This window comes from Gorilla gorilla, chromosome 8 (assembly GCF_029281585.2).
Source record: "Gorilla gorilla gorilla isolate KB3781 chromosome 8, NHGRI_mGorGor1-v2.1_pri, whole genome shotgun sequence".
Taxonomy (NCBI): domain Eukaryota; kingdom Metazoa; phylum Chordata; class Mammalia; order Primates; family Hominidae; genus Gorilla; species Gorilla gorilla.
In genome coordinates, this window is record NC_073232.2 from 57214446 (window position 1) to 57240804 (window position 26359).

General features: G+C 37.9%; 1 protein-coding gene across 6 annotated transcripts in view; it reads right to left on the reverse strand.

Moving 5' to 3' along the window:
* BICC1 (BicC family RNA binding protein 1) overlaps positions 1–25970 on the reverse strand; it is a 318362-nt gene extending 292392 nt beyond the window's left edge. For 3 of the 6 annotated variants that reach the window (XM_055354104.2, XM_063710076.1, XM_055354105.2), the window contains exon 1: positions 25508–25964. In XM_055354104.2, coding sequence (XP_055210079.2) covers positions 25508–25697 — 190 coding nt within the window. In that variant the 5' untranslated portion in view covers positions 25698–25964. Of the gene's footprint in view, positions 1–25507 lie in introns of all 6 variants that reach the window. The other 3 variants (XM_063710077.1, XM_063710078.1, XM_004049442.5) reach the window with 2 other exon arrangements.
* Positions 25971–26359: the final 389 nt, after the last annotated feature.

The following is a 26359-nucleotide window of genomic DNA, read 5'->3' on the forward strand; positions in this document are numbered from 1 at the left end:
GTATCTTGTTGCGTTTTAACTTGCATTTCCCTGATGATTAGTGATGTTGAGCATTTTTGCATGTTTGTCGGCCATTTGCATATCATCCTTTGAAAACTGTCTATTCATGTCCTTTGCCCACTCTTTAATGGGATTATTTGTTCTTAGTGATTTGAGTTCCTTGTATGTTGTCAGATGCAAAATTTGCAGATTTTTTCTCTCATTCTGTAGGTTGTCTATTTAATGATTATTTCTTTTGCTGTGCAGAAGCTTTTGTTTAATTAGGTCCCATTTATTTATTTTTGCTTTTGCTGCATTTGCTTTTGATGTCTTAATCATAAATTCTTTGCTTAAGCCAATGTCCAGAAAAGTTTTTCTTCTAGAATTTTCATGGTTTCAGGTCTTAGATTTAAGTCTTTAATCTATCTTAATTTTTGTATATGATGAGAGATAGGAATCCAGTTTCATTCTTCTACATGTGGCTATTCAATTTTCCCATCACCATTTATTTAATGGGATGTCCTTTCCCCAATTTATGTTTTTGTATGCTTTGCCAAAGATCAGTTGGTTGTAAGTATTCGGCTTTATTTCTTGGTTCTCTATTTTGTTCCACGGTCTATGTAACTACTTTTTTACCAGTACCATGCTGTTTTGGTAACTATAGCCCTGTAGTATATTTTGAAGTCAGGTAATGTGATGTCACCTTCGGATTTGTTCTTTTTGCTTAGGATTGCTTTCGCTATTTGGGCTCTATTTTGGTTCCATGTGAATTTTATGATTTTTTTTCTAATTATCTGAAAAAACGATGTTGGTTATTTTGATAGGAATTACATTGAATCTGTAGATTGCTTTGGGCAGTATGGTCATTTTCACGATATTGATTCTTCCAATCCATGAGCATAAGGTGTATTTCCATTTGTTTGTGTCACCTGTGATTTATTTAGCAGTATTTTGTAGTTCTCCTTGTACAGATGTTTCATGTTTCACTTCCTTGGTTATATATATTCCTAAGTATTTTTGTATAACTACTATAAAAGGAATTGAGTTCTCAATTTCATACTCAGCTTGGTTCTCAGTGCATATAGCATTGCTACTGATTTATGTATATTAATTTTGTAACCTGAGACTTTACTGGATTCATTTATCAGATCTAGGATTCTTTGGAGGAGTCAGGGTTTTCTAGGTATACGATCACATCATCAGCAAATAGACATAAGTTTGACTTCCTCTTTTCCAGTTTGGATGCCCTTTATTTCTCTTGCCTGATTGCTCTGGCTAGGACTTCTGGTATTACACTGAATAGAAGTGGTGAAAGTGGCCATCCTTGTCTTGTTCCCATTCTTAGGGGGAATTCTTTCAAGTTCTCCCCTTTCAGTATTATGTTAGCTGTGAATCTGTCATAGATGGCTTTTATTATTTTGAGGTATGTTTCATCTATAACTAGTTTGTTGAGAATTTTTATCATAAAGGGATACCAGATTTTATCAAATGCTTTTTCTGCACCTATTGAGAAAGAAAAAGTGGGAATAAAACCCACTTTATCATGGTGAATTATTTTTTTTTGTTCTAGTTCATTCCGTTTCTAGTATTTTGTTGAGGATTTTTGCATCTATATACAACAGGGATATTGGTCTGTAGTTTTCTTATTTTGCTAGGTTCTTTCTTGGCTTTGGTATCAGGATGATACTGACTGGGTCAAATGAGGTAGGGAGGTTTCCCTCCTTCTCAATCTTGTGGAATAGTTCAGTAGAATTGATTCCAGTTCTGCTTTTAATGTCTAGTAGAATTTGGCCTGAATCCATCTGCCCTGGGCTTTTTTTGTTGACAGGTTTGTTTTTTTGGTTTGTTTGTTTACCTGATTCAATCTGACAGCTTGTTATTGGTCTGTTCAGGATTTCTATTTCTTCCTGACTCAAGCTAGGGTGTCGTATGTTTCCGGGAATTTATCCATTTCCACTAGATTTTCTAGCTTGTGTGCATAGAGGTGCTTATAGTAATCTCAAATAGTCTTTTATATTTCTGAGGTGTCAGTTGTAATGTCTCCATTTTCACTTCTAATTGAGCCTATCTGAATCTTTTCTCTTCTTTTCTTGGTTAATCTAGCTAGTAGTGTATCAGTTTTGTTTATCTTTCCAAATAACTAGCTTTTTGTTTCATTGATTTTTGTACTGTCTTTTCAATTTCATTTCATTCTGCCCTGATCTTTGTTATTTTTCTTCTGCTAGCTTTGAGTTTGGTTTGTTCTTTTTCCAGTTCCCTGAGGCATGACATTAGCTTGTCAATTTGTAACCTTGCAGATTTTTTGATGTAGGTATTTAGTGCTATAAATGCCTCTTAACACTGCTTTTGCTGTATCCTAGAGGTTCTGATAACTTGTGTCATTGTTATCAATCATTTCAGAAATTTTTCATTTTCATCTTGATTTCATTGTTAACCCAAAAATCACTCAGAAACAGATTAACTTCCACGTATTTATACAGTTTTGAGGATTACTCTTGGAATTGATTTTATTCTGCTGTGGTCTGAGAATATGGTTGATGTGATTTCAATTTTTAAAAAATTTATTGTGATTTGTTTTGCGGCTTACATATGATCTATTTTGGAGAATGTTCCATGTGCTGATAAGAAGAAGGTATATTCTGCAGTTCTTGGGCAGTTCTTGAGTAGAATGTTCTGTAAATATCTCTTAGGTCAGTTTGTTCTAGAGTCCAGTATTTCTTTGTTGACTTTCTGCCTCAATGCTCTGTCTAGTGCTGCCAGTGGAGTGAAAGCCCTCTACTATTATTGTGTTTCTGTCTATCTCTGTTCTTAGGTCTAGTGGTAGTTGCTTTATGAATCTGGGAGCTCTGCAGTTAGGTGCATATATATCTAGAATTATTTTATCTTCTTCATGAATGGATCCTTTTATCATTGTATAATGACCTTGTCTTTTTTTTTTTAACTATTGTTGCCTTAATGTCTGTTTTATCTGATATAAGAATAGTTCCTCCTGCTTGCTTTTGGTTTCCGTTTGCATGAAATATCTTTTCCCTTGGGTCTATAAGAATCCTTGTGTTAGATGTGTCTCCTGAAGACAGCAGATATTTGGTTTGTGACGATTTTATTCATTTTGCCAATCTGTATCTTTTAATGGAGCACTTAGACCATCTCCATTCAATGTTAGTATTGAGATGTGAGATACTATTCCAGTCATAATGTTGATTGTTACCTAGATACTTTCTTTTCTTCACTGTGTTATTGTTTTATAAGCCTTGTGAATTTTATGTTTTCAGAGGTTTCTATCCTGGTGTGTATCAATCTTTTCTTTCAAGATTTAGAACTCCTTTTAGCATTTCTTGTAACATTGGTCTAGTATTGACAAATTCCCTCAGCATCTGCTTGTCTGAGAAAGACGTTATTTCTCCTTCATTTATGAAACTTAGTTTTGCTGGATACAAAATTCTTGCCTGACAGTTATTCTGTTTAAGAAGACTAAAAAATGACCCCAATCTCTTCTGGTTTGTAAGGTTTCTGCTGAGAAGTCTGCTGTTAGTCTGATAGGTTTTCCTTAATAGGTTACCTGATGCTTTTGTCTCGCTGTTCTTAGAATTATTTCCTTCACATTGACTTTAGATAATCTGATGACTATGTTCTTTGGTGACGTCCTTTTTGTAATGAGTCTTCCAGGACTTCTTTGAGCTTCTTTTATTTGGATGTCTAAATTTTTAGCAAGGACAGGGAAGTTTTCCTCAATTATTCCCTCAAATAGGTTTTCCAAATTTTTTATTTTTTCCTCTCCCTCAGGAAAACCTATAATTCTTTGTCTGTTTTGCATAATCCCATATTTCTTGGAGACTTTGTTTCTTCTAAATCTTTTTTCTTTATTTTTGTCTGATTGGGTTAATTTGAAAGCCTTGTCTTCAAGCTCTGAAATTGTTTCTTCTACTTAATCTAGTGTATTATTAACACTTTCCAGTGCATTTTGTAGTACCCTAAGTGTGTCTTTCATTTCTGGAAGTTCTGACTGGTTTTCTTTTAAAAATCTGTCTCTTTAAAAAAAATTTTCATTGATATCCTAATTTTTAATTTGTGTTGGTTTTTACCTTTATCTTGTATCTCCTTGAGTAAATTAATAATCAACCTTTTGAATTTTTATCTGGTGTTTCAAAGATTTAATCTTGGTTTGAATCCACTGCTGCAGAGTTAGTGTGTTTTTTGGGAGGTGTTACAGAACCCTGTTTTTTCATATTGCCAGAATTATTTTTCTGGTTCCTTCTCATTTGTGTAGACTATTTCTTCTCGTTATTTTTGAATTTATTTTTCATTTAACTGGGGTTTTTATTTCTTTTATTCCCCTTGAGGGTATGACTTTCATGTTTATAATTCACCTAGCTTTGGCTCTAGGTGCTTTCAGTGGTGAAGACTCTGTGTAAGTTTCTTGGTTATAGAGAATCTTTGTGTGATGTTTTTCTCAGATGCTCATTGTAGTAGTGATATGCTTGGTGTGTGAGCAGGTTCAGTGTTTCCTGTGGGGGTTTTCAGTCTGGTTCACAGTATAGGCTGCTGCCCACTGCTTCTTTCAAAGGGTCTGTAGTTCCTTTCAGTTTTTCTGTTAAGTTCCTATGTTGCTTCTTGAAAAAAAAGTTCAGAGCATTAATTTCTACACACTACTTTGTCTAAGTGGGAGAGGCATGCTAGCAACACCTCCAATCTGCTATCTTGGGTAAGGGGAGACTTAATGCCCTCCTTTACCTATTTTCTATAAAGTCTATTTTTGTCTGATATAAACATGAACACCTCTGATCTCTTTCGGTTACCATTTGCATGGAATATCTTTTTTCCCTCCTTTTACTTTCAGCCCGAGTATGTCCTTATATCTAAAGTGTCTTGTAGACAGCATATAGTTGGATCTTGTTCTTTTTTAATCCATTCAGCCACTGTATGTCTTTCGACTGGGGAATTTAATCAATTTACATTTAAAGTAACTACTGATAGGTAAGAACTTACTATTATCATTTAATTGTGTTCTGTATGGCTAGTAGTAGTTTTGTCCCCCTTTGCGGCTCTTGCTGCCTTCCTATTTCATTGATTCTTCTGTAGTGACATGCTTTTCTTTCTTTCTCATTTTTTCTGGTGCATCTACCATGGGTATTTCACCAGAGAGCTTTATATTTCCATATCCTTTCATGTTACTGTCTAGTATCCCTTTGTTTCAACCTGAAAAACTCCCTTTAACAATTCTTATAAGGCAGGCATAATGGTAATTAATTCCTCGCCTTTTGTTTATCCAGAAAGGTCTTTATTTATCCTTCACTTTTAAAAGTCTTGTCATATATACTATTCTTGGTTGTCAGGTTTTTTTTTTTTCCTTCAGCACTCTGTATAGATGAGGGGACATCAAAACTTTCATGGAAAATTGAATTAAAAGATAAAAATTAAAAATATGAACTTTATTTCTTGTCATAAGCTCCAAAAAGTTCCAGTACTCTTGTAAGTGATTGTATCAACCATTTAGTACATCACTAAAAAAGTGGGGGTCCTAGGAACTCAGCCACATCAATGCAGTCTTTTTTACATTATTAAGTGAAGAAAAATGGATACCCTTTAAAGATGTTTTTAAATTAGAAGACAAAAAGAAGTCAAAAGGAATAAATCACAATTGTAAGGTGGATGCCTAATGATTCCCCATGGAAATTATTTAAAATTTGTCCTTGTTTGATGAGAGGAACAAGCAGAAGCACTTCCATGGCAGAGAACAACTCGCTGATGAAGCTTTCCCAGACGTTTTTCTTCTAAAGCTTTGGGTTTCTCAAAACACTCTCATAATAAGCAGATGTTATTTTCTTTTTTATTTTTCTTTTTGGGATGGAGGCGATGTTATTTTCTTTTGACCCTCCAGAAAGTCAACAAGCAAAATGCCTTGAATATCTCATAAAACTATTGCCATGACTTTTGCTCTTCACCATGTGCCCCTCTTGGTAGCCATTGCTTTGATTGTGCTTTGTCTTCAGGATTGTACTGGCAAAACCATGTTTCATCTGCTGTTACAATTCTTTCGAGAAATGCTTTAGGATCTCAATGCCAATTGTTTGAATTTTTCACTGAAAGCTCTCGTGTGCAGCTAATCTTAACACAGCAGTTTTGGCACCCATTGAGTGGAAAGTTTGTTAAACTTTGATTTTTTAGTCAGAATTGTGTAAGCTAAACCAACTGAGATGCCTATGGTGTTTGGCTATTGCTTCTGCTGTGAATTGTTGGCCCTCTTCAGTTAGGCATAAATAAGATGAATTTTTTCCTCATAAATTGATGTGGATGGTCTGCTGCCATGGGCCTCTTCATCATCATCTCGTCCCTTCTTAAAATGAATTATCCATTTGAAAGCAGCTGATTTCTTTGGTGTACTATTCCCATAAATTTTTTGTAAAGTATCAATAATTTCACCATTCTTCCACCATGCTTCACCATAAATTTTGTATTTGTTCTTGCCTCAGTAATAGTAGAATACACGTTGCTCTGGATAGGGACTCTTTTCAAATTGATGCCTTATCCAAATCAGCAGGAGTTTATTCTAGTGCCAAAAAAATGTTTGAAATCCATGCATAGTTTTTTTTTCATAATACATACCGTCCACGAACTTTTTGAAGATCACTCATATAATCGCATTCCACTCTGTCCTGCAATGCTTCCACTGAGAAATGTGTGATATTCTTATGGAAGGTCTCTGTATATACCACATTGCCTTTCTCCTGTTGCCCTTAAGATTTTTGTTTTTGGAAAGTTGATTATAATGTGTCTTAGTGTGAATTTCTTTAGTTTTATCATGACTGTAGTCCTTTGAGCTTCTTATATTTGGATATCTATTTCCTTTTTCACATTTGGAAGGTTTTGGCTATTGTAGTTTGAAAAATATTCTGTCCCTCATTTCCTCTATATTCCTCTTCTGAAATTCATGTAATGCATATATTGTTTCACTTGACGGTGCCCCATAAGTCCCTTAGGCTTTCTTCATTTTTCCTTTTTCTTTTTGTTCCTCTGACTCAATAATTTCAAATGACCTGTCTTTGAGTTTGCTGATTCTTTCTCTTGCTTAATAAAGTCTGCTGTTGATCCCCTGTAATTTTTTTTTTCAAATCAGTTACTGTATTCTTCAGCTTCAGAATTCCTGTTTAGTTATTTAGAATTCCTGTTTGGATCTTTACAGTTTCCATCTCTTAATTGATATTCTCATTTTACTCACAGTTTCATTGTATATGTTTTCTTGTAGTGCACTAATTTAAAATGTTCCTTTTAAACCATTTGTCAGGTAATTCATAGATCTCCATTTCTTTTGGGTACGTTTACGGACAGTTATTTTGTTCTTCTGATTGGACCATATTTTCCCTGTTTGTGTGCCTTATATTTTGTTGTAATTTTTGTATTTGAATAAACGGTCACCTCTTCCAGTCTTTATAACAGACTGGTTTTGGATGGAAAAAGATCTTCACCAATCAGCCCAGCTAGAGATTCTGGCGGTCTCTCAAACCTTTTACAGAGATGAATTTTTTCTGAGCCTATGTGTGTAATTTCACAACCAGAAAAAGTTTGCTGGTTTCTTTTTCAGGAGTCTATAGTCTCTTGCACCCTCTGGTGTCTGTTTGCAGTACTACGGGTATTTTGGTGCTGCCACCAACCGCTGAGCTCTCTTGTTCTCAGCAGCCCTCAGGCAACCAAAGTATGCCTATTCCTCATCAGCACTCCAAGTCAAGCAAGGCAGAAACCAGTCACTTGAGTAGTCTCAAAAAGCCAGCACATTGGACATAATTCCATTTTACTCTTTTTCTCTCAAGGGAGAAACCAGTCACTGGACTTTTTTTCCTCATGATTAGCTGTGGTGGCTTGGGGAAGGGGCCGACTCAAATGAAATGAAACAGCTTTTCTTACCTGTTTCAAAACCATGGTTCTTGGTTTTCAACCGGAGTTCTGTGACTTCATAAGTGATTTCTGGCCTTCTCATAAAGGCTTTATTGGACCATATATTGTTAAGTCAGTATTTCTGTAGGGGTAGAAGTCTGGTGCTTCCTATTCCTCCATCTTGCTGACTGCAGACAGGCTTATTTTTGTAATCTCATAAAGCATTCTCTACATGAAGAATTTACAGTAAGGAAGTTTCTTTGATTTAGAACAAAGGTATGAAATATCTTAAACATCCATTTCCGCCTCTCCCTTTCTGATTTTTTTTTTTCATTTAAAGTATATAAAGACATTGTACTGGACACACAATCTTATATACCATCTCACCTTCATCTCTGATTCCAGCGAGGCTGCAGTAAACAGTTCTGCATAGGTATCAACCCACTTTGGGGTAACAATGTCTCATCTCAATCTTACACTAAACATACTTCTTTATTACTTCCCTAGGAGCTTGTTAGATGTCTATACGTCTAAGTCTTAAGTGTATTAACACAGAATCGCAGGAAAGGCAGGCCCCAGAAGGCAACCCTTGACTCTCCTCAAGGAGGGAACAGAAGCTGACAGACCAGTGCCTCGCTTTTTAATTCCTTAGGTGGACAATTTAGGGATATAGCTTCAGGGCCTCATCAGAAGTAGTAGTCATCCTCAGAAGTAACAAACTAGATAGTGCATCATTGTATTGGCTTTGCCTTTTTCTATTTGATTCTTCAATTCCCTCATTTCACTTCTTGGTCTTGTGGGGTGGAGGTACGTGACCCAGGCTATGATGTACATTAATCAGGGCCTTACTCTACGTGATCTCCTTTTGTTTTCTGTTAAAAAATACAGATAGGTTTCCTCTCTTCCACTAGATTATATTCCTTTTAAAGGTAAAGGGCCTCATTTAATTCTGCAGCCCCATAATATGCACTCACGATTTTTGTCCAATACATGCAACAATTTCCCATTGTAGATGGCCTCACTAGTCCCAAATGATTTAAAATGAAAAAAAAAAACTTTCACAAGCTTGAAAGCTAATCATTTATGCAAAACTTTTAAAATCCAGATCCATTTTTATAATGTTTTGTTGCTAAAGCCCAGTTTTTTGACTTGGTCAAATATGCTTTACTTAGATAATGCATCTCAGATATCCATTTACTGATAGTAAATATATTTTTGAAAGTAATCTTTCTGTGTAGGTAATAAGTGCCAACAATGTTTTAGTAAATTATAGATCCCTGAAGAAAAACGCTATAGATCTATGACAATCTCAGGTTTTCTTTTCCCATATAAAATGTTTTAATTAAAAAAAATTCACCCCAGATTAAAATAAACATTTCTTTACATGATTCCTCCTGCAACACTCAAGCCAAACACACATTTCTCTGGCATGAAGTTAAATCATTATATGAAATAACTAAAAAAGATAAAATCTTACCAAAACATTGCCTTTGCTTTAAGTGATGCTTGTAACAAACAAAAGAAAAAGCTCATGATAAAGGGATCAACTCAGAACATAGATAATACAAGATTTAGTGGTCTTCTGTGCAGAATAAGAGAAATACTGTGTTAGTTCTCAATAATCAACAAGCAATTAAAACAATTCTGAAAATACTTGAAATCTGGACAGATACAGATGTATTTTTTATTGAAATTTTACCCTAAGGCACAACATTACATTTTCCTGCCCTGCAACTCTAGTGGCTTAGATGCTAGATATCAATACTGGCACATGAAGCTTGATAACTGGACATATTAGCAGAGGAAAAGGAAAATGTGACAAAAAGATCCTACTTGAAGACGCATAAAATCTGTTGTTCACCTAGACAAGTATGTTAAAACCAACAAGTCTCAACTATGATTTACACTGTAATCTCTGCTCAATTACAATAGAAAATCTTAAATTAGCTAAGCTCTAGCCCACAGAATTCAGGGTGTTGCAAATTTGACTGCCAAGATGTTAGAAAACAAAGCTTGTGGTTAGCTCTCTGATGAGTACTTGCTTCTCCAAAGCCGAGACACTTTATCCTCTCTTTCTACCATATTTCCCATTTGCTGTGAATGCTCAGGTGTGGTAAAGACCAAGGCAAATCCCTAGCAAAGCTACTCATGTATGGAGAACCAACTCAGCTTCTAATACCACGTTCAAAGTAGCATTGGGTTTGTATTGTTTACTGTGCAGAAGACCTGGAATACTGGAGCTGAAAGAGATTTTAAGGGGCATCTAATCCAAAACCCTGAGAGGCTGTCCAAGGTGGCGAAGTCAGTGGCAAGACTGGGTCATGAACTCAGGGCACCTGATTCCTAATCAACATTTTGTGGGGAGAAGTGGTTTATTTCCCTCTAACTCAAAATAACTCAATGATCATTTTAGTGCAGTGAGCAAGCTAACATAAAAGGCTATTCTTATTTTTGAGAATGGATTATCTCTTATCTGAGAAGATTTGAAATCACATTTAAACAAGTATCTAGAGATATATTATTCTAAGAACAAGATAATTCAGTGTCGGCAACAAAATAAACTGAAATTATATTAACCTTGACAAATTTTGATTTAAAAAACTAATCCAGATTAGATACAGATATAATTAACATTAACCTTGCTTGAATTAAGTTTTGCATATCCTCATTCAAAACTCCATACTAATGTACTATCACTAACAGTAAAACATTCTACATACTGCCTAGATTGAGGGTGAAGACAGATCACCTTGCATATGGAGAACTGCTCTGCCTTACTTGGGTAAGGCAGAACTGTTTGGCACTTCCTAAGGCCAAGCACGTGACTTTGCTTTAAAGCTCCATTCCATGAGGTCAATGCCAGGTCCGCTAGCACAAAATGAACAAACTTTTTAATCCAGATCCATCATGGGTCATTTATCCTATAAACACAGTCCAGATATTTTCACAGCTCTGGGCCAGATGCCACAGAGGAACAGAATATAAATTTGAAAAATACCAACTATTTACAGGGCACCAATTGTGTGCCAGCCTTACAAATGTTATCATAACCCTACATGAGACATATTATTATTCTGTTTTGTAAAGGGAGAAACTGAGAAAACATAACCAAAGCTAGTAGAAGGCAGAGCTTTGGAACATCTGCATTCTCACTGAGAATTCTAACCCACCCAAGCCTGACACCAAGCTCCTCTGCATTTCAGCAGGGCACTCAAGAAGCAATGTAGATGTGCAGTATTATTTCTGAGGGCTCTGTTCTGTTCCATTGGTCTATATCTACAACCATCTGGTCTTTGACAAACCTGGCAAAAACAAGAAATGGGGAAAGGATTCCCTATTTAATAAATGGTGCTGGGAAAACTGGCTAGCCGTATGTAGAAAGCTGAAACTGGATCCCTTCCTTACACCTTATACAAAAACTAACTCAAGATGGATTAAAGACTTAAATGTTAGACCTAAAACCATAAAAACCCTAGAAGAAAACCTAGGCAATACCATTCAGGACACAGGCATGGGCAAGGACTTCACGACTAAAACACAAAAAGCAATGGCAACAAAAGCCAAAATTGACAAATGGGATCTAATTAAACTAAAGAGCTTCTGCACAGCAAAAGAAACTACCATCAGAGTGAACAGGCAACCTACAGAATAGGAGAAAATTTTTACAATCTACCCATCTGACAAAGGGCTAATATCCAGAATCTACAAAGAACTTAAACAAATTTACAGGAAAAAATCAACCCCATCAAAAAGTGGGCCAAGCATATGAACAGACACTTCTCAAAAGACATTTATGCAGCCGACAGACACATGAAAAAATGCTCATCATCACTGGCCATCAGAGAAATGCAAATCAAAACCACAATGAGATACCATCTCACACCAGTTAGAATGGCGATCATTAAAAAGTCAGGAAGCAACAGGTGCTGGAGAGGATGTGGAGAAATAGGAACACTTTTAAACCGTTGGTGGTACTGTAAACTAGTTCAACCATTGTGGAAGACAGTGTGGTGATTCCTCAAGGATCTAGAACTAGAAATACCATTTGACCCAGCAATCCCATTACTGGGTATATACCCAAAGGATTATAAATCATGCTGCTATAAAGATACATGCACATGTATGTTTATTGTGGCACTATTCACAATAGCAAAGACTTGGAACCAACCCAAATGTCCATCAATGATAGACTGAATTAAGAAAATGTGGCACATATACACCATGGAATACTATGCAGCCATAAAAAAGGATGAGTTCATGTCCTTTGTAGGGCATGGATGAAGCGGAAAACCATCATTCTCAGCAAACTATCGCAAGGACAGAAAACCAAACACCGCATGTTCTCACTCTTAGGTGGGAATTGAACAATGAGAACACTTGGACACAGGGTGGGGAACATCACACACCGGGTCCTGTCGTTGGGTTGGGGGGAGCAGGGAGGGATAGCATTAGGAGATACACCTAATGTAAATGACGAGTTAATGGGTGCAGCACACCAACATGACACATGTGATGAGTTAATGGGTGCAGCACACCAACATGACACATGTATACATATGTAACAAACCCGCAGGTTGTTCACATGTACCCTAGAAGTTAAAGTATAATTAAAAAAAAAAAAAAGAAAGAAAGAATGTAACCTATTCCGGAGGGTGGTTTGTCATCCTAAACTCAGCTATGATACATCTCCACAACATACAAAAGTCTAGACCTTACAACAACCCTAACTGGAAAACTAGTGTCTAGATCTACTTGGAATTCCAAAAAGAAATCAGGGCTCCAAATTTAAAGTGTTTACAGCTTTTTTCTTCTCTGTAAAGTACAGAATCCCAATGGGCATCTGTATGTCATGAGTTGTTGCTGAGAAGCTGAGATGACCGCACAGGCATAAATCACCAAAGACAATGCCCCACACAAAGTAAGAGATAATACAAATTGGCTGCTGCTTTTGCAATTACCATCATTCTTCAGTACTCAGATTCCTCAAATTTCTTCCTCAGAATACAGTCACGAAGAAAAAAAAGCCATGTAATCACATTGGTTATTAGGTAGTTCGTAACTATAAAAAATTTTTTTCAACCGAATGTACTATTATTCAACCACAGAATTCTGAAAACTGCTTAGAAATACAGAAAACATTTAATAGATTAAAATACTGAATACAAAGCAGTAAATACTATACCGGCAACTACATAAACTCTAATTCAAGGCAGAAAAATGAAAATGGTTGTTAGGATGGTGAGATTACTGACGATTATTTTTCTTTTTAAAAAGCTTCCTCGTATTGCTTTAAAAAATATTTTTTATTATTATACTTTAAGTTTTAGGGTACATGTGCACAACGTGCAGGTTAGTTACATATGTATACATGTGCCATGTTGGGGTGCTGCACCCATTAACTCATTATTTAACATTAGGTATATGTCCTAATGCTATCTCTCCCCCCTCCCCCCACCCCACAACAGGCCCCAGTGTGTGATATTCCCCTTCCTGTGTCCATGTGTTCTCATTGTTCAATTCCCACCTATGAGTGAGAACATGCGGTGTTTGGTTTTTTGTCCTTGCAATAGTTTGCTGAGAATGATGGTTTTCCGCTTCATCCATGTCCCTACAAAGGATATGAACTGACCATTTTTTATGGCTGCATAGTATTCCATGGTGTATATGTGCCACATTTTCTTAATTCAGTCTATCATTGTTGGACATTTAGGTTGGTTCCAAGTCTTTGCTATTGTGAATAGTGCCACAATAAACATACATGTGCATGTATCTTTATAGCAGCATGATTTACAATCCTTTGGGTATATACCCAGTAATGGGATTGCTGGGTCAAATGGTATTTCTAGTTCTAGATCCCTGAGGAATCGCCACACTGACTTCCACAATGGTTGATCTAGCTTACAGTCCCACCAACAGTGTAAAAGTGTTCCTATTTCTCCACATCCTCTCCAGCACCTGTTGTTTCCTGACTTTTTAATGACTGCCATTCTAACTGGTGTGAAATGGTATCTCATTGTGGTTTTGATTTGCATTTCTCTGATTGTCAGTGATGATGAGCATTTTTTCATGTGTCTGTTGGCTGCAAAAATGTCTTCTTTTGAGAAGTGTCTGTTCATATCCTTTGCCCACTTGTTGATGGGGTTGTTTGATTTTTTCTTGTAAATTTGTTGGAGTTCATTGTAGGTTCTGGATATTAGCCCTTTGGGAGATGAGTAGATTGCAAAAATTTTTTCCCATTCTGTAGGTTGCCTGTTCACTCTGATGGTAGTTTCTTTTGCTGTGCAGAAGCTCTTTAGTTTAATTAGATCCCATTTGTCAATTTTGGCTTTTGTTGCCATTGCTTTTGGTGTTTCAGACATGAAGTCCTTGCCCATGCCTATGTCCTGAATGGTAATGCCTAGGTTTTCTTCTAGGGTTTTTATGGTTTTAGGTCCAATATTTAAGTCTTTAATCAATCTTGAATTAATTTTTGATCAATCTTGAATTAAGGTGTAAGGAAGGGATCCAGTTTCAGCTTTCTACATATGGCTAGCCAGTTTTCCCAGCACCATTTATTAAATAGGGAATCCTTTCCCCATTGCTTGTTTTTCTCAGGTTTGTCAAAGATAAGATGGTTGTAGATATGCGGCATTATTTCTGAGGGCTCTGTTCTGTTCCATTGATCTATATCTCTGTTTTGGTATCAGTACCATGCTGTTTTGGTTACTGTAGCCTTGTAGTATAGTTTGAAGTCAGGTAGCGTGGTGCCTCCAGCTTTGTTCTTTTGGCTTAGGATTGACTTGGCAATGTGGGCTTTTTTTGGTTCCATATGAACTTTAGATTTTTCCAATTCTGTGAAGAAAGTCATTGGTAGCTTGATGGGGATAGCATTGAATCTATAAATTACCTTGGGCAGTATGGCCATTTTCACAATATTGAGTCTTCCTACCCATGAGCATGGAATGTTCTTCCATTTGTTTGTATCCTCTTTGATTTCATTGAGCAGTGGTTTGTAGTTCTCCTTGAAGAGGTCCTTCACATCCCTTGTAAGTTGGATTCCTAGGTATTTCATTCTCTTTGAAGCAATTGTGAATGGGAGTTCACTCACGATGTGGCTGTTTGTCTGTTATTGGTGTATAAGAATGCTTGTGATTTTTGCACATTCATTTTGTATCCTAAGACTTTGCTGAAGTTGTCTATCAGCTTAAGGAGATTTGGGGCTGAGACGATGGGGTTTTCTAGATATACAATCACGTCATTTGCAAACAGGGTCAATTTGACTTCCTCTTTTCCTAATTGAATACCCTTTATTTCTTTCTCCTGCCTGATTGCCCTGGCCAGAACTTCCAACACTATGTTGAATAGGAGTGGTGAGAGAGGGCATCCCTGTCTTGTGCCAGTTTTGAAAGGGAATGCTTCCAGTTTTTGCCCATTCAGTATGATACTGGCTGTGGGTTTGTCATAGATAGCTCTTATTATTTTGAGATACGTCCCATCAATACCTAATTTATTGAGAGTTTTTAGCATGAAGCTTTGTTGAATTTTGTCAAAGGCCTTTTCTGCATCCATTGAGATAATCATATGGTTTTTGTCGTTGGTTCTGTTTATATGTTGGATTACGTTTATTGATTTGCCTATGTTAAACCAGCCTTGAATCCCAGGGATGAAGCCAACTTGATCGTGGTGGATAAGCTTTTTGATGTGCTGCTGGATTCGGTTTGTCAGTATTTTATTGAGGATTTTTGCATCGATGTTCATCAGGGATATTGGTCTAAAATTCCCTTTTTTTGTTGTGCTCTGCCAGGCTTTGGTATCAGGATGATGCTGGCCTCATAAAATGAGTTAGGGAGGATTCCCTCTTTTTCTATTGATTGGAATAGTTTCAGAAGGAATGGTACCAGCTCCTCCTTGTACCTCTGGTAGAATTCGGCTGTGAATCTATCTGGTTCTGGACTTTTTTTGGTTGGTAAGCTATTAATTATTGCCTCAATTTCAGAGCCTGTTATTGGTCTATTCAGAGATTCAACTTCTTCCTGGTTTAGTCTTGGGAGGGTGTATGTGTCGAGGAATTAATCCTTTTCTTCTAGATTTTCTAGTTTATTTGATAGAGGTGTTTATAGTATTCTCTGATGGTAGTTTGTAGTTCTGTGGGATCGGTGGTGATATCCCCTTTATCATTTTTTATTGCATCTATTTGATTCTTCTCTTTTCTTCTTTATTAGTCTTGCTAGCGGTCTATCCATTTTGTTGATCTTTTCAAAAAACCAGCTCCTGGATTCACTGATTTTTTGAAGGGTTTTTTGTGTCTCTATTTCCTTCAGTTCTCCTCTGATCTTAGCTATTTCTTGCCTTCTGGTAGCTTTTGAATGTTTGCTCGTTTCTCTAGTTCTTTTAATTGTGATGTTAGGGTATCAATTTTAGATCTTTCCCGCTTTCTCTTGTGGGCATTTAGTGCTATAAATTTCCCTCTACACACTGCTTTGAATGTATCCCAGAGATTCTGGTACGTTGTGTCTTTGTTGTCGTTGGTTTCAAAGAACATGTTTATTTCTGCCTTCATTTCATTATGTACCCAGTAGTCATTCAGGAGCAGGTTGTTCAGTTTCCAAGTAGTTGAGCGGTTTTGAGGGAGTTTCTTAATCCTGAGTTCTAGTTTGATTGCACTGTGGTCTGAGAGACAGTTTGTTATAATTTCTGTTCTTTTACATTTGCTGAGGAGTGTATTGCTTTAAAAATTTCTACAATTAAAAGTGTGTTTTTAAATTATTTCATAATATATTACATAGGTATCTATTATGCCTAACTTAATGGGAGTCTGCAGGAAAACCAAATGCATTTTGAGCCTACTGTGCAATATGACAATATTGCCCTCCACAAGAATATATAGATTTGTGCTCCTCCCCCAAGTCCCTTACAACAAGCCACTATAAACAACATACCAGTTATAAATTATGTTCCCAGACTAAAATGCTTCAAGATGGTTTAATAATGTGGAAAAAGTACTAGCTTCAAGGGTAAAGGAAATCAAAGAAAGAAAAGAGTCTGATTCTTAACTTCAACGATTTCACCATCCTCTAACCACCTTGCAATGTTTCTCAAAGTGTGATCCTGGGACCATCTCCATTAGACTCACAAAAGATTCTTTCCAAAATGCCAATCCTGCCAACACCACTCTCAAACCTACAAAGTTGGAATCTGAGAGGGAAGCCCAAAGTGTACTCCCTCAAAAAAAAAAAAAAAAAAAAAAAAAAAAAACCACATTCCCCAGCTGATTTTCATGCCCACAACTTTTAAAAAATATTGATCCACAAACATGCTAAGCAGGTAACATAAAATTCACTTCAATTTTTCAGCAAAAAAGGCAAAACGGAGATCTAACTCTATATTGGTAATTCAATTGCTTTCTAATAATGGACTGTGGGAACCGCAGGTATAAGGAGCAGATTACCCTGCAGATTTGTTGTCTCTTCTGCCTAACCTGCAAAACTTCCCAGAAAATAATTTTGCAAAATTGATCAGGAACCTTAAAATTTCCATGTCCTTTGCTCCCCAAAATTTCACTAATAAGGTTTTTCCTATGAGAATAATAAAAATTGCATAAAAGGCTTTTAGGCAGAAGTGGTTGGGACAGCGGGCTAAATATTTATCATCTGCCATATCTTGAGTACCTGCTCCGCACCTGGCACTTGTGGATACAGTATTTCTAATCCTCACAACCTAGAAGATAGATACTTTTTATCTCCATTTTAGAGATGAGAAGCCAAATGAGTTATTAATTTGTCCCAGGCCACATGGCTAATAATCAGGATCTGAATCCTGGGCAGTTTGAGTAGAAACACTGGACTCATTCCACTGTCTAGCCACCTAAAAATATTCTAAAATGTTGTAGTGTTTAAACAAAGTATACTACAACAAAAGAATTATACAGACACCGGAAACCATGTTCTTCAAGGACCTTTAATGTAACAGAAAATACTTATGATTCAACGCTAAGTGAAAAAGATAGGAGGTATGATCCCAGTGTAGAATTTAAGTCACAGAAGGGTAGGGCCAGTAACTCTTTTGGTTTCATCTGCATCCCCAAAGCTCAACACTGCACCTGACATATGGTACAAACTCAAAATGCATGGCAAAAACAAATTATGTGTGGGCATATTTTCAGAAGACCAGGAAAAAAATTCCTAAAATATCATCAGTGGTTATTGCTGGATTCTGGAGTTAGGGATGACTTGGTTTTTCTTTTTTACTTACTTATGTTTATACTTTCAAGTATTCTATATAGGTTTGTACTACTTTTAAAATCGAGGGGGAAAAAACAGCAATGGCTAATTTTCAAATCCTATGTTTAAACACCTTCCTATATAAGAGATACAGTTAAGCTCCAGATCAACTCAATATGCAGACTAATATGTGGTTTATCATTCTCACTATAACAGGGAAACCACCTGATACCTAGAAAGTGTTATCTTTCTATATGCCAGCATCATAAATGGGAACAAGATTTAATACTTGTTACAAATACAAACGTTTTCATCATCCACAGCTATTAGTAGCCTGATAGGTAGGAAAAGGATTTACAAATGTATAGCACCCACAATGCTTCTATGATGGTTTTGTGCTCTTTGGAGACTTCCCTAGATGGTAGTACGATAAGGATTAGACATTGAATTTGGTGGCTTTTGCAGCATAACAAGATTTTCTTGCCAAGATCATCCCCACACACCAAAACCACTATAAATTAGCATTAAAATTGCGCCTCATTCCTGGTAGTTTATTAAATATTTCATATAAAGGAATATATGTGGTCACTATTACCCTATGTATTTTTTAAGTAGGAACAGTATCTTAAAATGAACTAAGAATGAGTCAACTGGTTTATTTTATTAGCTCACTATTTTGGACAATTTCAGATGACAAAACATGGGATGATAGTTCTATCAAACTGTCTCCAAAACGGTTCTGAACAAATTCTGGCTTTGTTGGCCAGATTATATCTAAGTGACCAATCTATGAAAAGCCAAAAGGGTGAGGCATGAACTACATTGAACCTGTCAATTCTAAACCAAATCTGACATGTGTGGAAGGTGGGAGGAGGGAGGACAGAAAAGATATCTTAAGATAATAAAAAGTGAAATAAGCATTTTTATTGTACCATGTAATTTTCTATGGAAAAAAAAACATTTGACATGGAGAAAACAATGGAGAATTTTTAGAGATAGTTCCAGTACTCAGTGGTCCTAGATTCTGTTCATAAAAGGAGTAACAAGATGAGAAGAGCTTTAGATGATCAGAGTTTGTTTCCTCTTCGGTATTTAGGTTTACTTCTGGACTATGCCAAGAAAGAAATTCTAGGGAGCCTCTCAGAACCTATTCTGGTTCAGGGGCTACCTGATGAAAAAAAATTATAATTTAAAAAAAGGAAAGAAAGAAATTCTACTGATATATAATGTTACTGAATAATATAAGTTCCTACAGATTATCAGCACAGTCCAAAGTCTCCAATACAGGTACGCTTTGACTTCAGTCACAATTTGCAATTTTGAGTCCTAATGCTCCTCCACTTTGCCCACTGTGAGGAAAATATGGGGTAAAACATTCAGCATCCATTCTGACCCCCTTCTTCTTTGCCTACGTCCACTAGTGAGGCTGGAAAAAGAAGATACATTCCCAGAGTCTTTTGCAGCAAAAGGTGGCCAAAGAAGTACAGACAGAAGTTCCAGGAGAGAGAATTCTTTGTCACATAAAAATGCAAAATCTCTAAGAGAAAATAATTTTTATTCTTCCGCCTTTTTCCTGCATAAACCAGACACACCTCAAGACACAGCCACAGCCACAGTGCTAAAATAAGGCAAAAAGCCACAGGCTGAAGATGGTGGAGGCAGGGAAGAGGGAAGACACGGGGCTCCTGATGCCCTTGAGCAGCTCTTGGAGCCTGGACTGCTTAGCCCCAGACTTCTCATTAGGTGAGAAGGACAAACCCCTGGCTTGTTTAAGCCACTCTGTGTCAGGTTTCCTGTTAGTCGCAGCCAAATACATTCTTGCCTGTAAAAGTCATTGGTATAACAAACCTCTCTAGCTATGTATTTATCAATGATCAACTTCACCAAAACCCTCCAAGTCTTCATAGAGATAAGTGACTGAGAGTGCTTGCTCCATGCCCGTGAGCGTGAGGTTTTACTGCCCCTCTCAGTGCATCCTCACGCAACTCTACAAGAAGCAAAGTGAGGACCTCCTCAATCCAAGTCAGTCTGAAAGCAGCTCCTGGGCTCTTTACTGCCAAGCTATACAACCTCTGATGTGTTTCTTCACTTAATCTATAAAGCAATTTTAATTGCAACTATGCTCTCTGGATCAAATAAATTGTCATAACAAACTTCTAATTTTTTGAGGAAGACTTTCACTAAAACACATCAAACACACCCCCCCCCCCCACACACACACACGCAAAGGATTCACATGCAATTAGAAGAAAAAAGAAAAAAAGACTTGGCAAGTATTTGCTTTCTAGTGTTTTGAAATCTTTATCCATCATGTGAGACAGCACTGCTGCATCTGAACTGATGTTTATTAAGCACCATCAACCTGGCACTGAACTAAGCATTTTACATACATTCTCACACTCAGCATTCACAATATCACCATAAAGTAGGACTATTATTATCCCCATTTTACAGGTGAGCAAATGAAACATGTTAACCCAGGCAGAGTATTTTCTTCAAAAAACCTTCTTTCTACACACCAATGAATGACTCAAATTCAGAGCAACTTACAACCAGAAGAGAGATTAACTGATTTCACTGCTAGTCTTTAGTAAACCATACTAGAAATGAATGGCTCAGGACCAGTCAAATAATGAAAAATACTCAAAGCAAGAACAATTTACAACTAAAAAGGGTGAAAAGCCCTCTCGTCCTGAGCAAAATCTAGAATTCCACACTCATGTCTAATGGAGCTTTACTTAGTATTTACCCACCCACCTTTACAAGTATACTCAACACATGGCAAGCTACCAGGAAGGCCAATAATATTTAGATAGCTGTGCATGTTCATTAATCGTCAGATAATTTAAGACCAAACTAAAGTTTCCAATATACTTGATTTTCATGATCAATATAAGAAAATGCATTTTATACATAATGATTTACTGTGAATATTGTTATTAGCTTATTCAGCACTTCCTATGTTGCCAGCACTGGGATGACTTACATACACCTTTTTCCTCTTCATTGTCAAAACTACCTCAGGAGGTAAGTACTACCATTAACTGCCCCATTTGAGAAATGAGGTCGCCAAGTGATGGATTCTCCCAAGCTCCCTATTAAAATGTAGCATCAAGATTCAAATCTAGATTTGGCCCACAGCCCTGTGCTATTAATCTCTAAGCTCATAGACGTATTTGATTTGTTTTTGCTGTTTATTAGCCTTGATCAAGCATTAGCTAGCAAACTCTGTTTATTTAAGCTTTACTCTTTATCTTCACTTTCAGTACTCCCCCATTTTCACACATTTTTGGCTTCATATTTCTTCCCGCTCTCATGAAAAAAGTCTAAATTATTATCTGTTCATCAAATCATTTTAAAAATCCACTAAAGTTTGCTGAATTAAAGAGATAACATAGTTGCTGCTCCTACTGTTAATCAATGATGTACAACAACCTCTGTTTCAGTGGCTAACTCTGCTACTCAACCAAGCAGTAGCAAATGACCCCAGTTCTGCCTATCATTGCAAAAATGCAACATGGTTCTTAAAGTCTTTGGCAGCAGTATCATAAAATCCCACCAGATGTCAATCTCCTTTCATGAAAATAGGCCATTCCTCCCCACCACAGGTCCCACTTTTTAACACTTACTACTTTCTCTACTGAAAGAAGGGATTCCCAAACTTTGAAAATACCTATGCTTCTGAATTTTATATGGGAAAATTTTTTTAAATAATAATTTGAAGTGCTGTGTTATATATGGGAATTTTTAATTTTCTAGTACACATATGTGTTTTTACAAAGAAAAATACTTTAAAAAAGAAAAGTATTAATATAGGAATCCTGTGATTGCCTCAGTACTCTGGCAAACACCAAGACTGTATCTCTGATTCTCTTGACTCAATTATTTCTTACTTTCTCCCAGACTTCCTGCTATAACACTCTCCTCCTTTTCCTCCCTGATAACTCAGTTGAGTTAATGTGAGTTATGATATGTAACTTATAACTTTGAGTTAATTTAACTAAAATTTAATTGGCTTACATAAATCAATACTATTATTTCACATGATGCATGAAATTTACATTTGAAGATCAGTATTAAATAAAGAAATTATATAAGGATTTTCTTTATCATTAAAAATGCTGTCTATGGTATTCATTCCAAGACTTACCACACCCATCAAAAACCTAAACTTGAAAATAAATTTCCATTTATAAAACTGTAAACTAATAAAACTGATAATCTTCACTTACAGCAAAAACATCAGATACTCTGCATGGTTGTTTCGAAGTAGTAATTAGACCCCAACCTGCCAGTAAAAAACCATGAAAAAGGAGTGATATTTCCCTACATTGTTGGCCTGGTGGTTTTTACATGCAAGAATTCTTTTAAGTTTCAATGATCATCTAAGAATGGTATTTCATTTATTTGACTACTACCCTATTGCCCATATATTAACCTCACTGAATTTTTGGTCCATTGCGTAGAAGAATTTCTCTACTAATAAAAATACAACTCATTAAAGATTAACTTGCCCCCAGGACAGTCTCTCTGGAAACAAATTCCAAGCATTATAATCACCAATTTGCACTCTGAATACTTAAAGGCAGATAATCTTATTTATCCTGATTTAAATTGGAAACCTGTACCTATTTTAAGTCAATTGTAAATAGAAAAATAGCACACCCAAATTCACAATAATTGAAAACTCAAATATAGACTTTACTTACTTGGCACTTTTCAAATAAAAAGCTTTCCACCCAAGAATATCTAACAATATTAGAATGCTTATTGACTTGATAGACTTACTTCTTTAGTTTCTATTTTACTTCTGCAATTATGAACCTGCAAAATTATTTTGTTCCCCAACTATTTATTAAGTATATACTATATTTCATACATTGTGGTAGGCACTGGAAATCCTTTTAATCCATGATGCAATATTTATTATTAATAATAACAACAGATATTCATTAAGTTCTTATCATTGACCAAACACTGTGGGCAAATGTTAGCTTGTTAGGCATTATCTCTTTCGATTCTCCCAAAACCTAAAAGGTCCTAGTATCAGCTCCATTTTACAGATGGGCAAACTGAAGGCAAAGAGAGGCCTAGCAACTTTCCTGAGATCCTACAGAGTTTTGAACCCAGGTATTAGTGATCCCAGTGCTCACACTTGTGTTTTGGTCAACAACTAACCACATATACTACAATGGTCCCGTAAGATTATAAAGAAGCTGAAAAATTCCTATCGCCTAGTGATGTCATAGCCATAGTAACATAACACATTACCTTTCCAATGTTTAGATATATTTAGATACACAAATACCACTGTGCCACAACTGTCTACAGTATTGGGTATAGTAACACGCCTTGTAGCCTAGTAACATTATTTGTAGCCTAGGAGCAATAGACTACCATATAGCCTAGGTAGTAGGTGTAGCAGGCTACACAATCCAGGTTTGTGTAACTACACTCCATGATGTTTGCACAATGAAAATGCCTAAGGACACATTTCTAACAATGTATCTCAGTCGTAGTCCTTAAGCATTGACTGCATGACTGTATATCGGTTGTTCAAGAGATGTTAAGACTTTCTGTAAAAGAAACTTTATTACTGCAAAGCAATTTCAAACCATCTCAGATCGTAATATCACATCTATTAATACAAAAGAGCCTTCAAATTTTCAAAAAGTCTCCTCAAAATTTCTTTTTATTCGAAGTGAAAATGAATTAAATCAAAAAAGGAAATTCACTTCTAAAGCTCAGGTTATACACTTGAACTTCCCAGAAGCTAACATCACTGTCCTTACTTGTTTGTGCGCAGGTGAAACAGATCATTCTTTCATATCACTCCAAACTAACGTAGAAAACTGAAAGCTGGTTGAAAAGGATGAGTATGTGCTACTATCAGTTCATTCCAAACGATCTCACAATATATGCCTGACATAAATTTAATATTTTGTTTTATAATCATAAACTAGACAAAAAGAACCACAGAACAGACGAAATAACTGAAATGAGTTACTGAAATGCAACTGGGGCTTTAATTTCCAAATCTATCTTATAACAGTCTTACTTGAAGAGTTTATCACAGAAGTAACTGTCCTCAAAAGTTACATAATTTGAGAAAAAAAGAGAGGGAAGGGGAGAGACAGACAAAGACATGACACACATTAGGGATGTTTGTCAATAAAAATAAGCAACAAGGGAGGAAAGCCTGTAGCACATCCAAAAAATGTCTGCCAAACACTCTTGCTATTTGTTTCCACCAAGTTATTGTTTTGGAAAACATGTTGTTCTCTCTTAAAATAACCTGCTTAATTGTTCTAAAAAGCCACTGCATTTCCACAGAGGGCTAAATCGTTCCCATACTGCGATGCATTGACTGATAAAGTCAAAGTAAGTTATGCATAAAGCCACAAATAACGTTTGAAAAGCTCCAAACTCCTCCACGATAAAAGAACACTAGCTACTGAATGAATCTTCACCAGCGCCCTAAGTGAGACTAATGCCTGGTCCCGTACAAGTATTTTAAGAATAACAGTCATTCAAACTAACTCATTTCTCTCTTTGGATGTGGGAAATGAGCCACATCGGTGGCTACAGGTAGGCTAGTAATTATCTGTTTTAAGAAAGGTCAAAATGACCTTGGACGTTTTGACGTTCACTCCAACACTCGTATTATAAATCAGAATCCGTTTTCGGTCCAGTATGGTTGAAGATTTTCTACCTGGGAAAGTCCCAAAGAAATTAAAGAGTTAAAAATAATTCTAAGTTGTGAAAGACAAAGTCAGACACCCATAGCATAGGAAGATTTTTATGGACTGAATGTAACTCAAGATGTGTTTTATAAGCCTGTCAAGAGATGAACACTGTCCTTAAACACAGCAGCACTGCCTCCACACTCCCCTCTCGCTTTGGCTGCTCACCCCCATCCTGGCCCTCCTTGACCACAGGGGTGGGGGCGGGAGCTCCTGTCTTAAGCCTTGACATCTGCAGAGCGTTTCCCAATAGTGAGACAAGGCCCCTCAGCTGGAGGAAGTGGATACTGACAAGGGTAGAGAGTGAAACAGACGGAGAGAGACAGAACTCGACGCTGCCAGGGCATGGGGAGGGTCACGCATACTCTGTGCGGCCCGAGTGGTCCGGATGGCACAGCCCAGGTGTCCGGGCTAAAGTTGGCATCTCCAAAGTCCAGAACGCAACTTGGGCGCGCCAGTACAAACTCGGCCTTCGGCTTTTCTGAAGCCAGTCAAGTTCGCACAGGGCCCCCAGCGCCTGGAAACCTGAGAGGCGTGGAAGGGTGGGGAGTCCCGCGAAGTCTCCAGTCCCTGGGTGTCCTCCGGCTCCGCGGGGGAGCGGGCCTGGAGCTAAACCGGCCGTAGGCTGGAGTAGCGGGCGCCGGAGCGCGCGGTGGGGATGTCCGAAAAGGAGTTAGAGGCTCAGTCGGCGAGTCCGAGAACACGGGGGATGCCTACCTTGTAACATGGCCTCAAGTTTCTTCCTGTCCACGCGGAAGCGCTCCTCGCTCCACTCCGGGCTGTGCAGGGTCGCCCCGGCGACCAAGTCGTCCTCGGAGCCGGGCACTGGGGAGTCGGTGCTGCGCTCGCTGTTGGAGCCGGGGTCCGACTGCGCCGCCAGGTAGCCGGGCTCTCCCTGGGCGGCCATGGTGGGCGCGCAGCGCTCGGGCTCCCGCTGCCGCCGCCGCTCTGCCTGCGCTGCCGCCTCCGCTCGCCGGCCGGGCTCAACTGGCTCCCAGCGCCGCGGCGCTAGCTCGTCCCCCTGCAGCCGCCGACGCCACCGCCAACGCCGCCGCCGCCACTGAGCCCCCGGCGCATCCCAGCCCCGGGCGCCGCCCACGCCGCCCGCCACCCCGGGTCGCGGCCCCGGTCCGGGTCCAGTGGCTGCGCCGCCCCCCGCCAGCAACGCCCGCGCGGAATGAGCGCGCCGCGCTGCCCGCGCCTCCATCCGCAGGGCTCGGCGCCCCCTCCCCGCCCGCCGCCCCTACAGCCGCGCGCTCATTGGCCCGGCCAGCCCACGGGGAGCCGCGGCGGGTGGGCGGCCCCTGGCGCTCACACACTCGCGCGCGCACACACACACCACGTACACACTGCCACTTTCTGCACTTACACGTATAAATCCTTTCCATACATGCACTTTCATAGCTCCTCAAACACACACACTCCTGAACGCACATGGAGTGTCCACGTAACTCCTGTCTACACACATACATCACACACACTACTACTTTTCTGCACTTACACATACAAATCTCTTCCCCCTACATGCTCTCATAATCCTCCAAACACACAAACACAAACGCGCCAAGT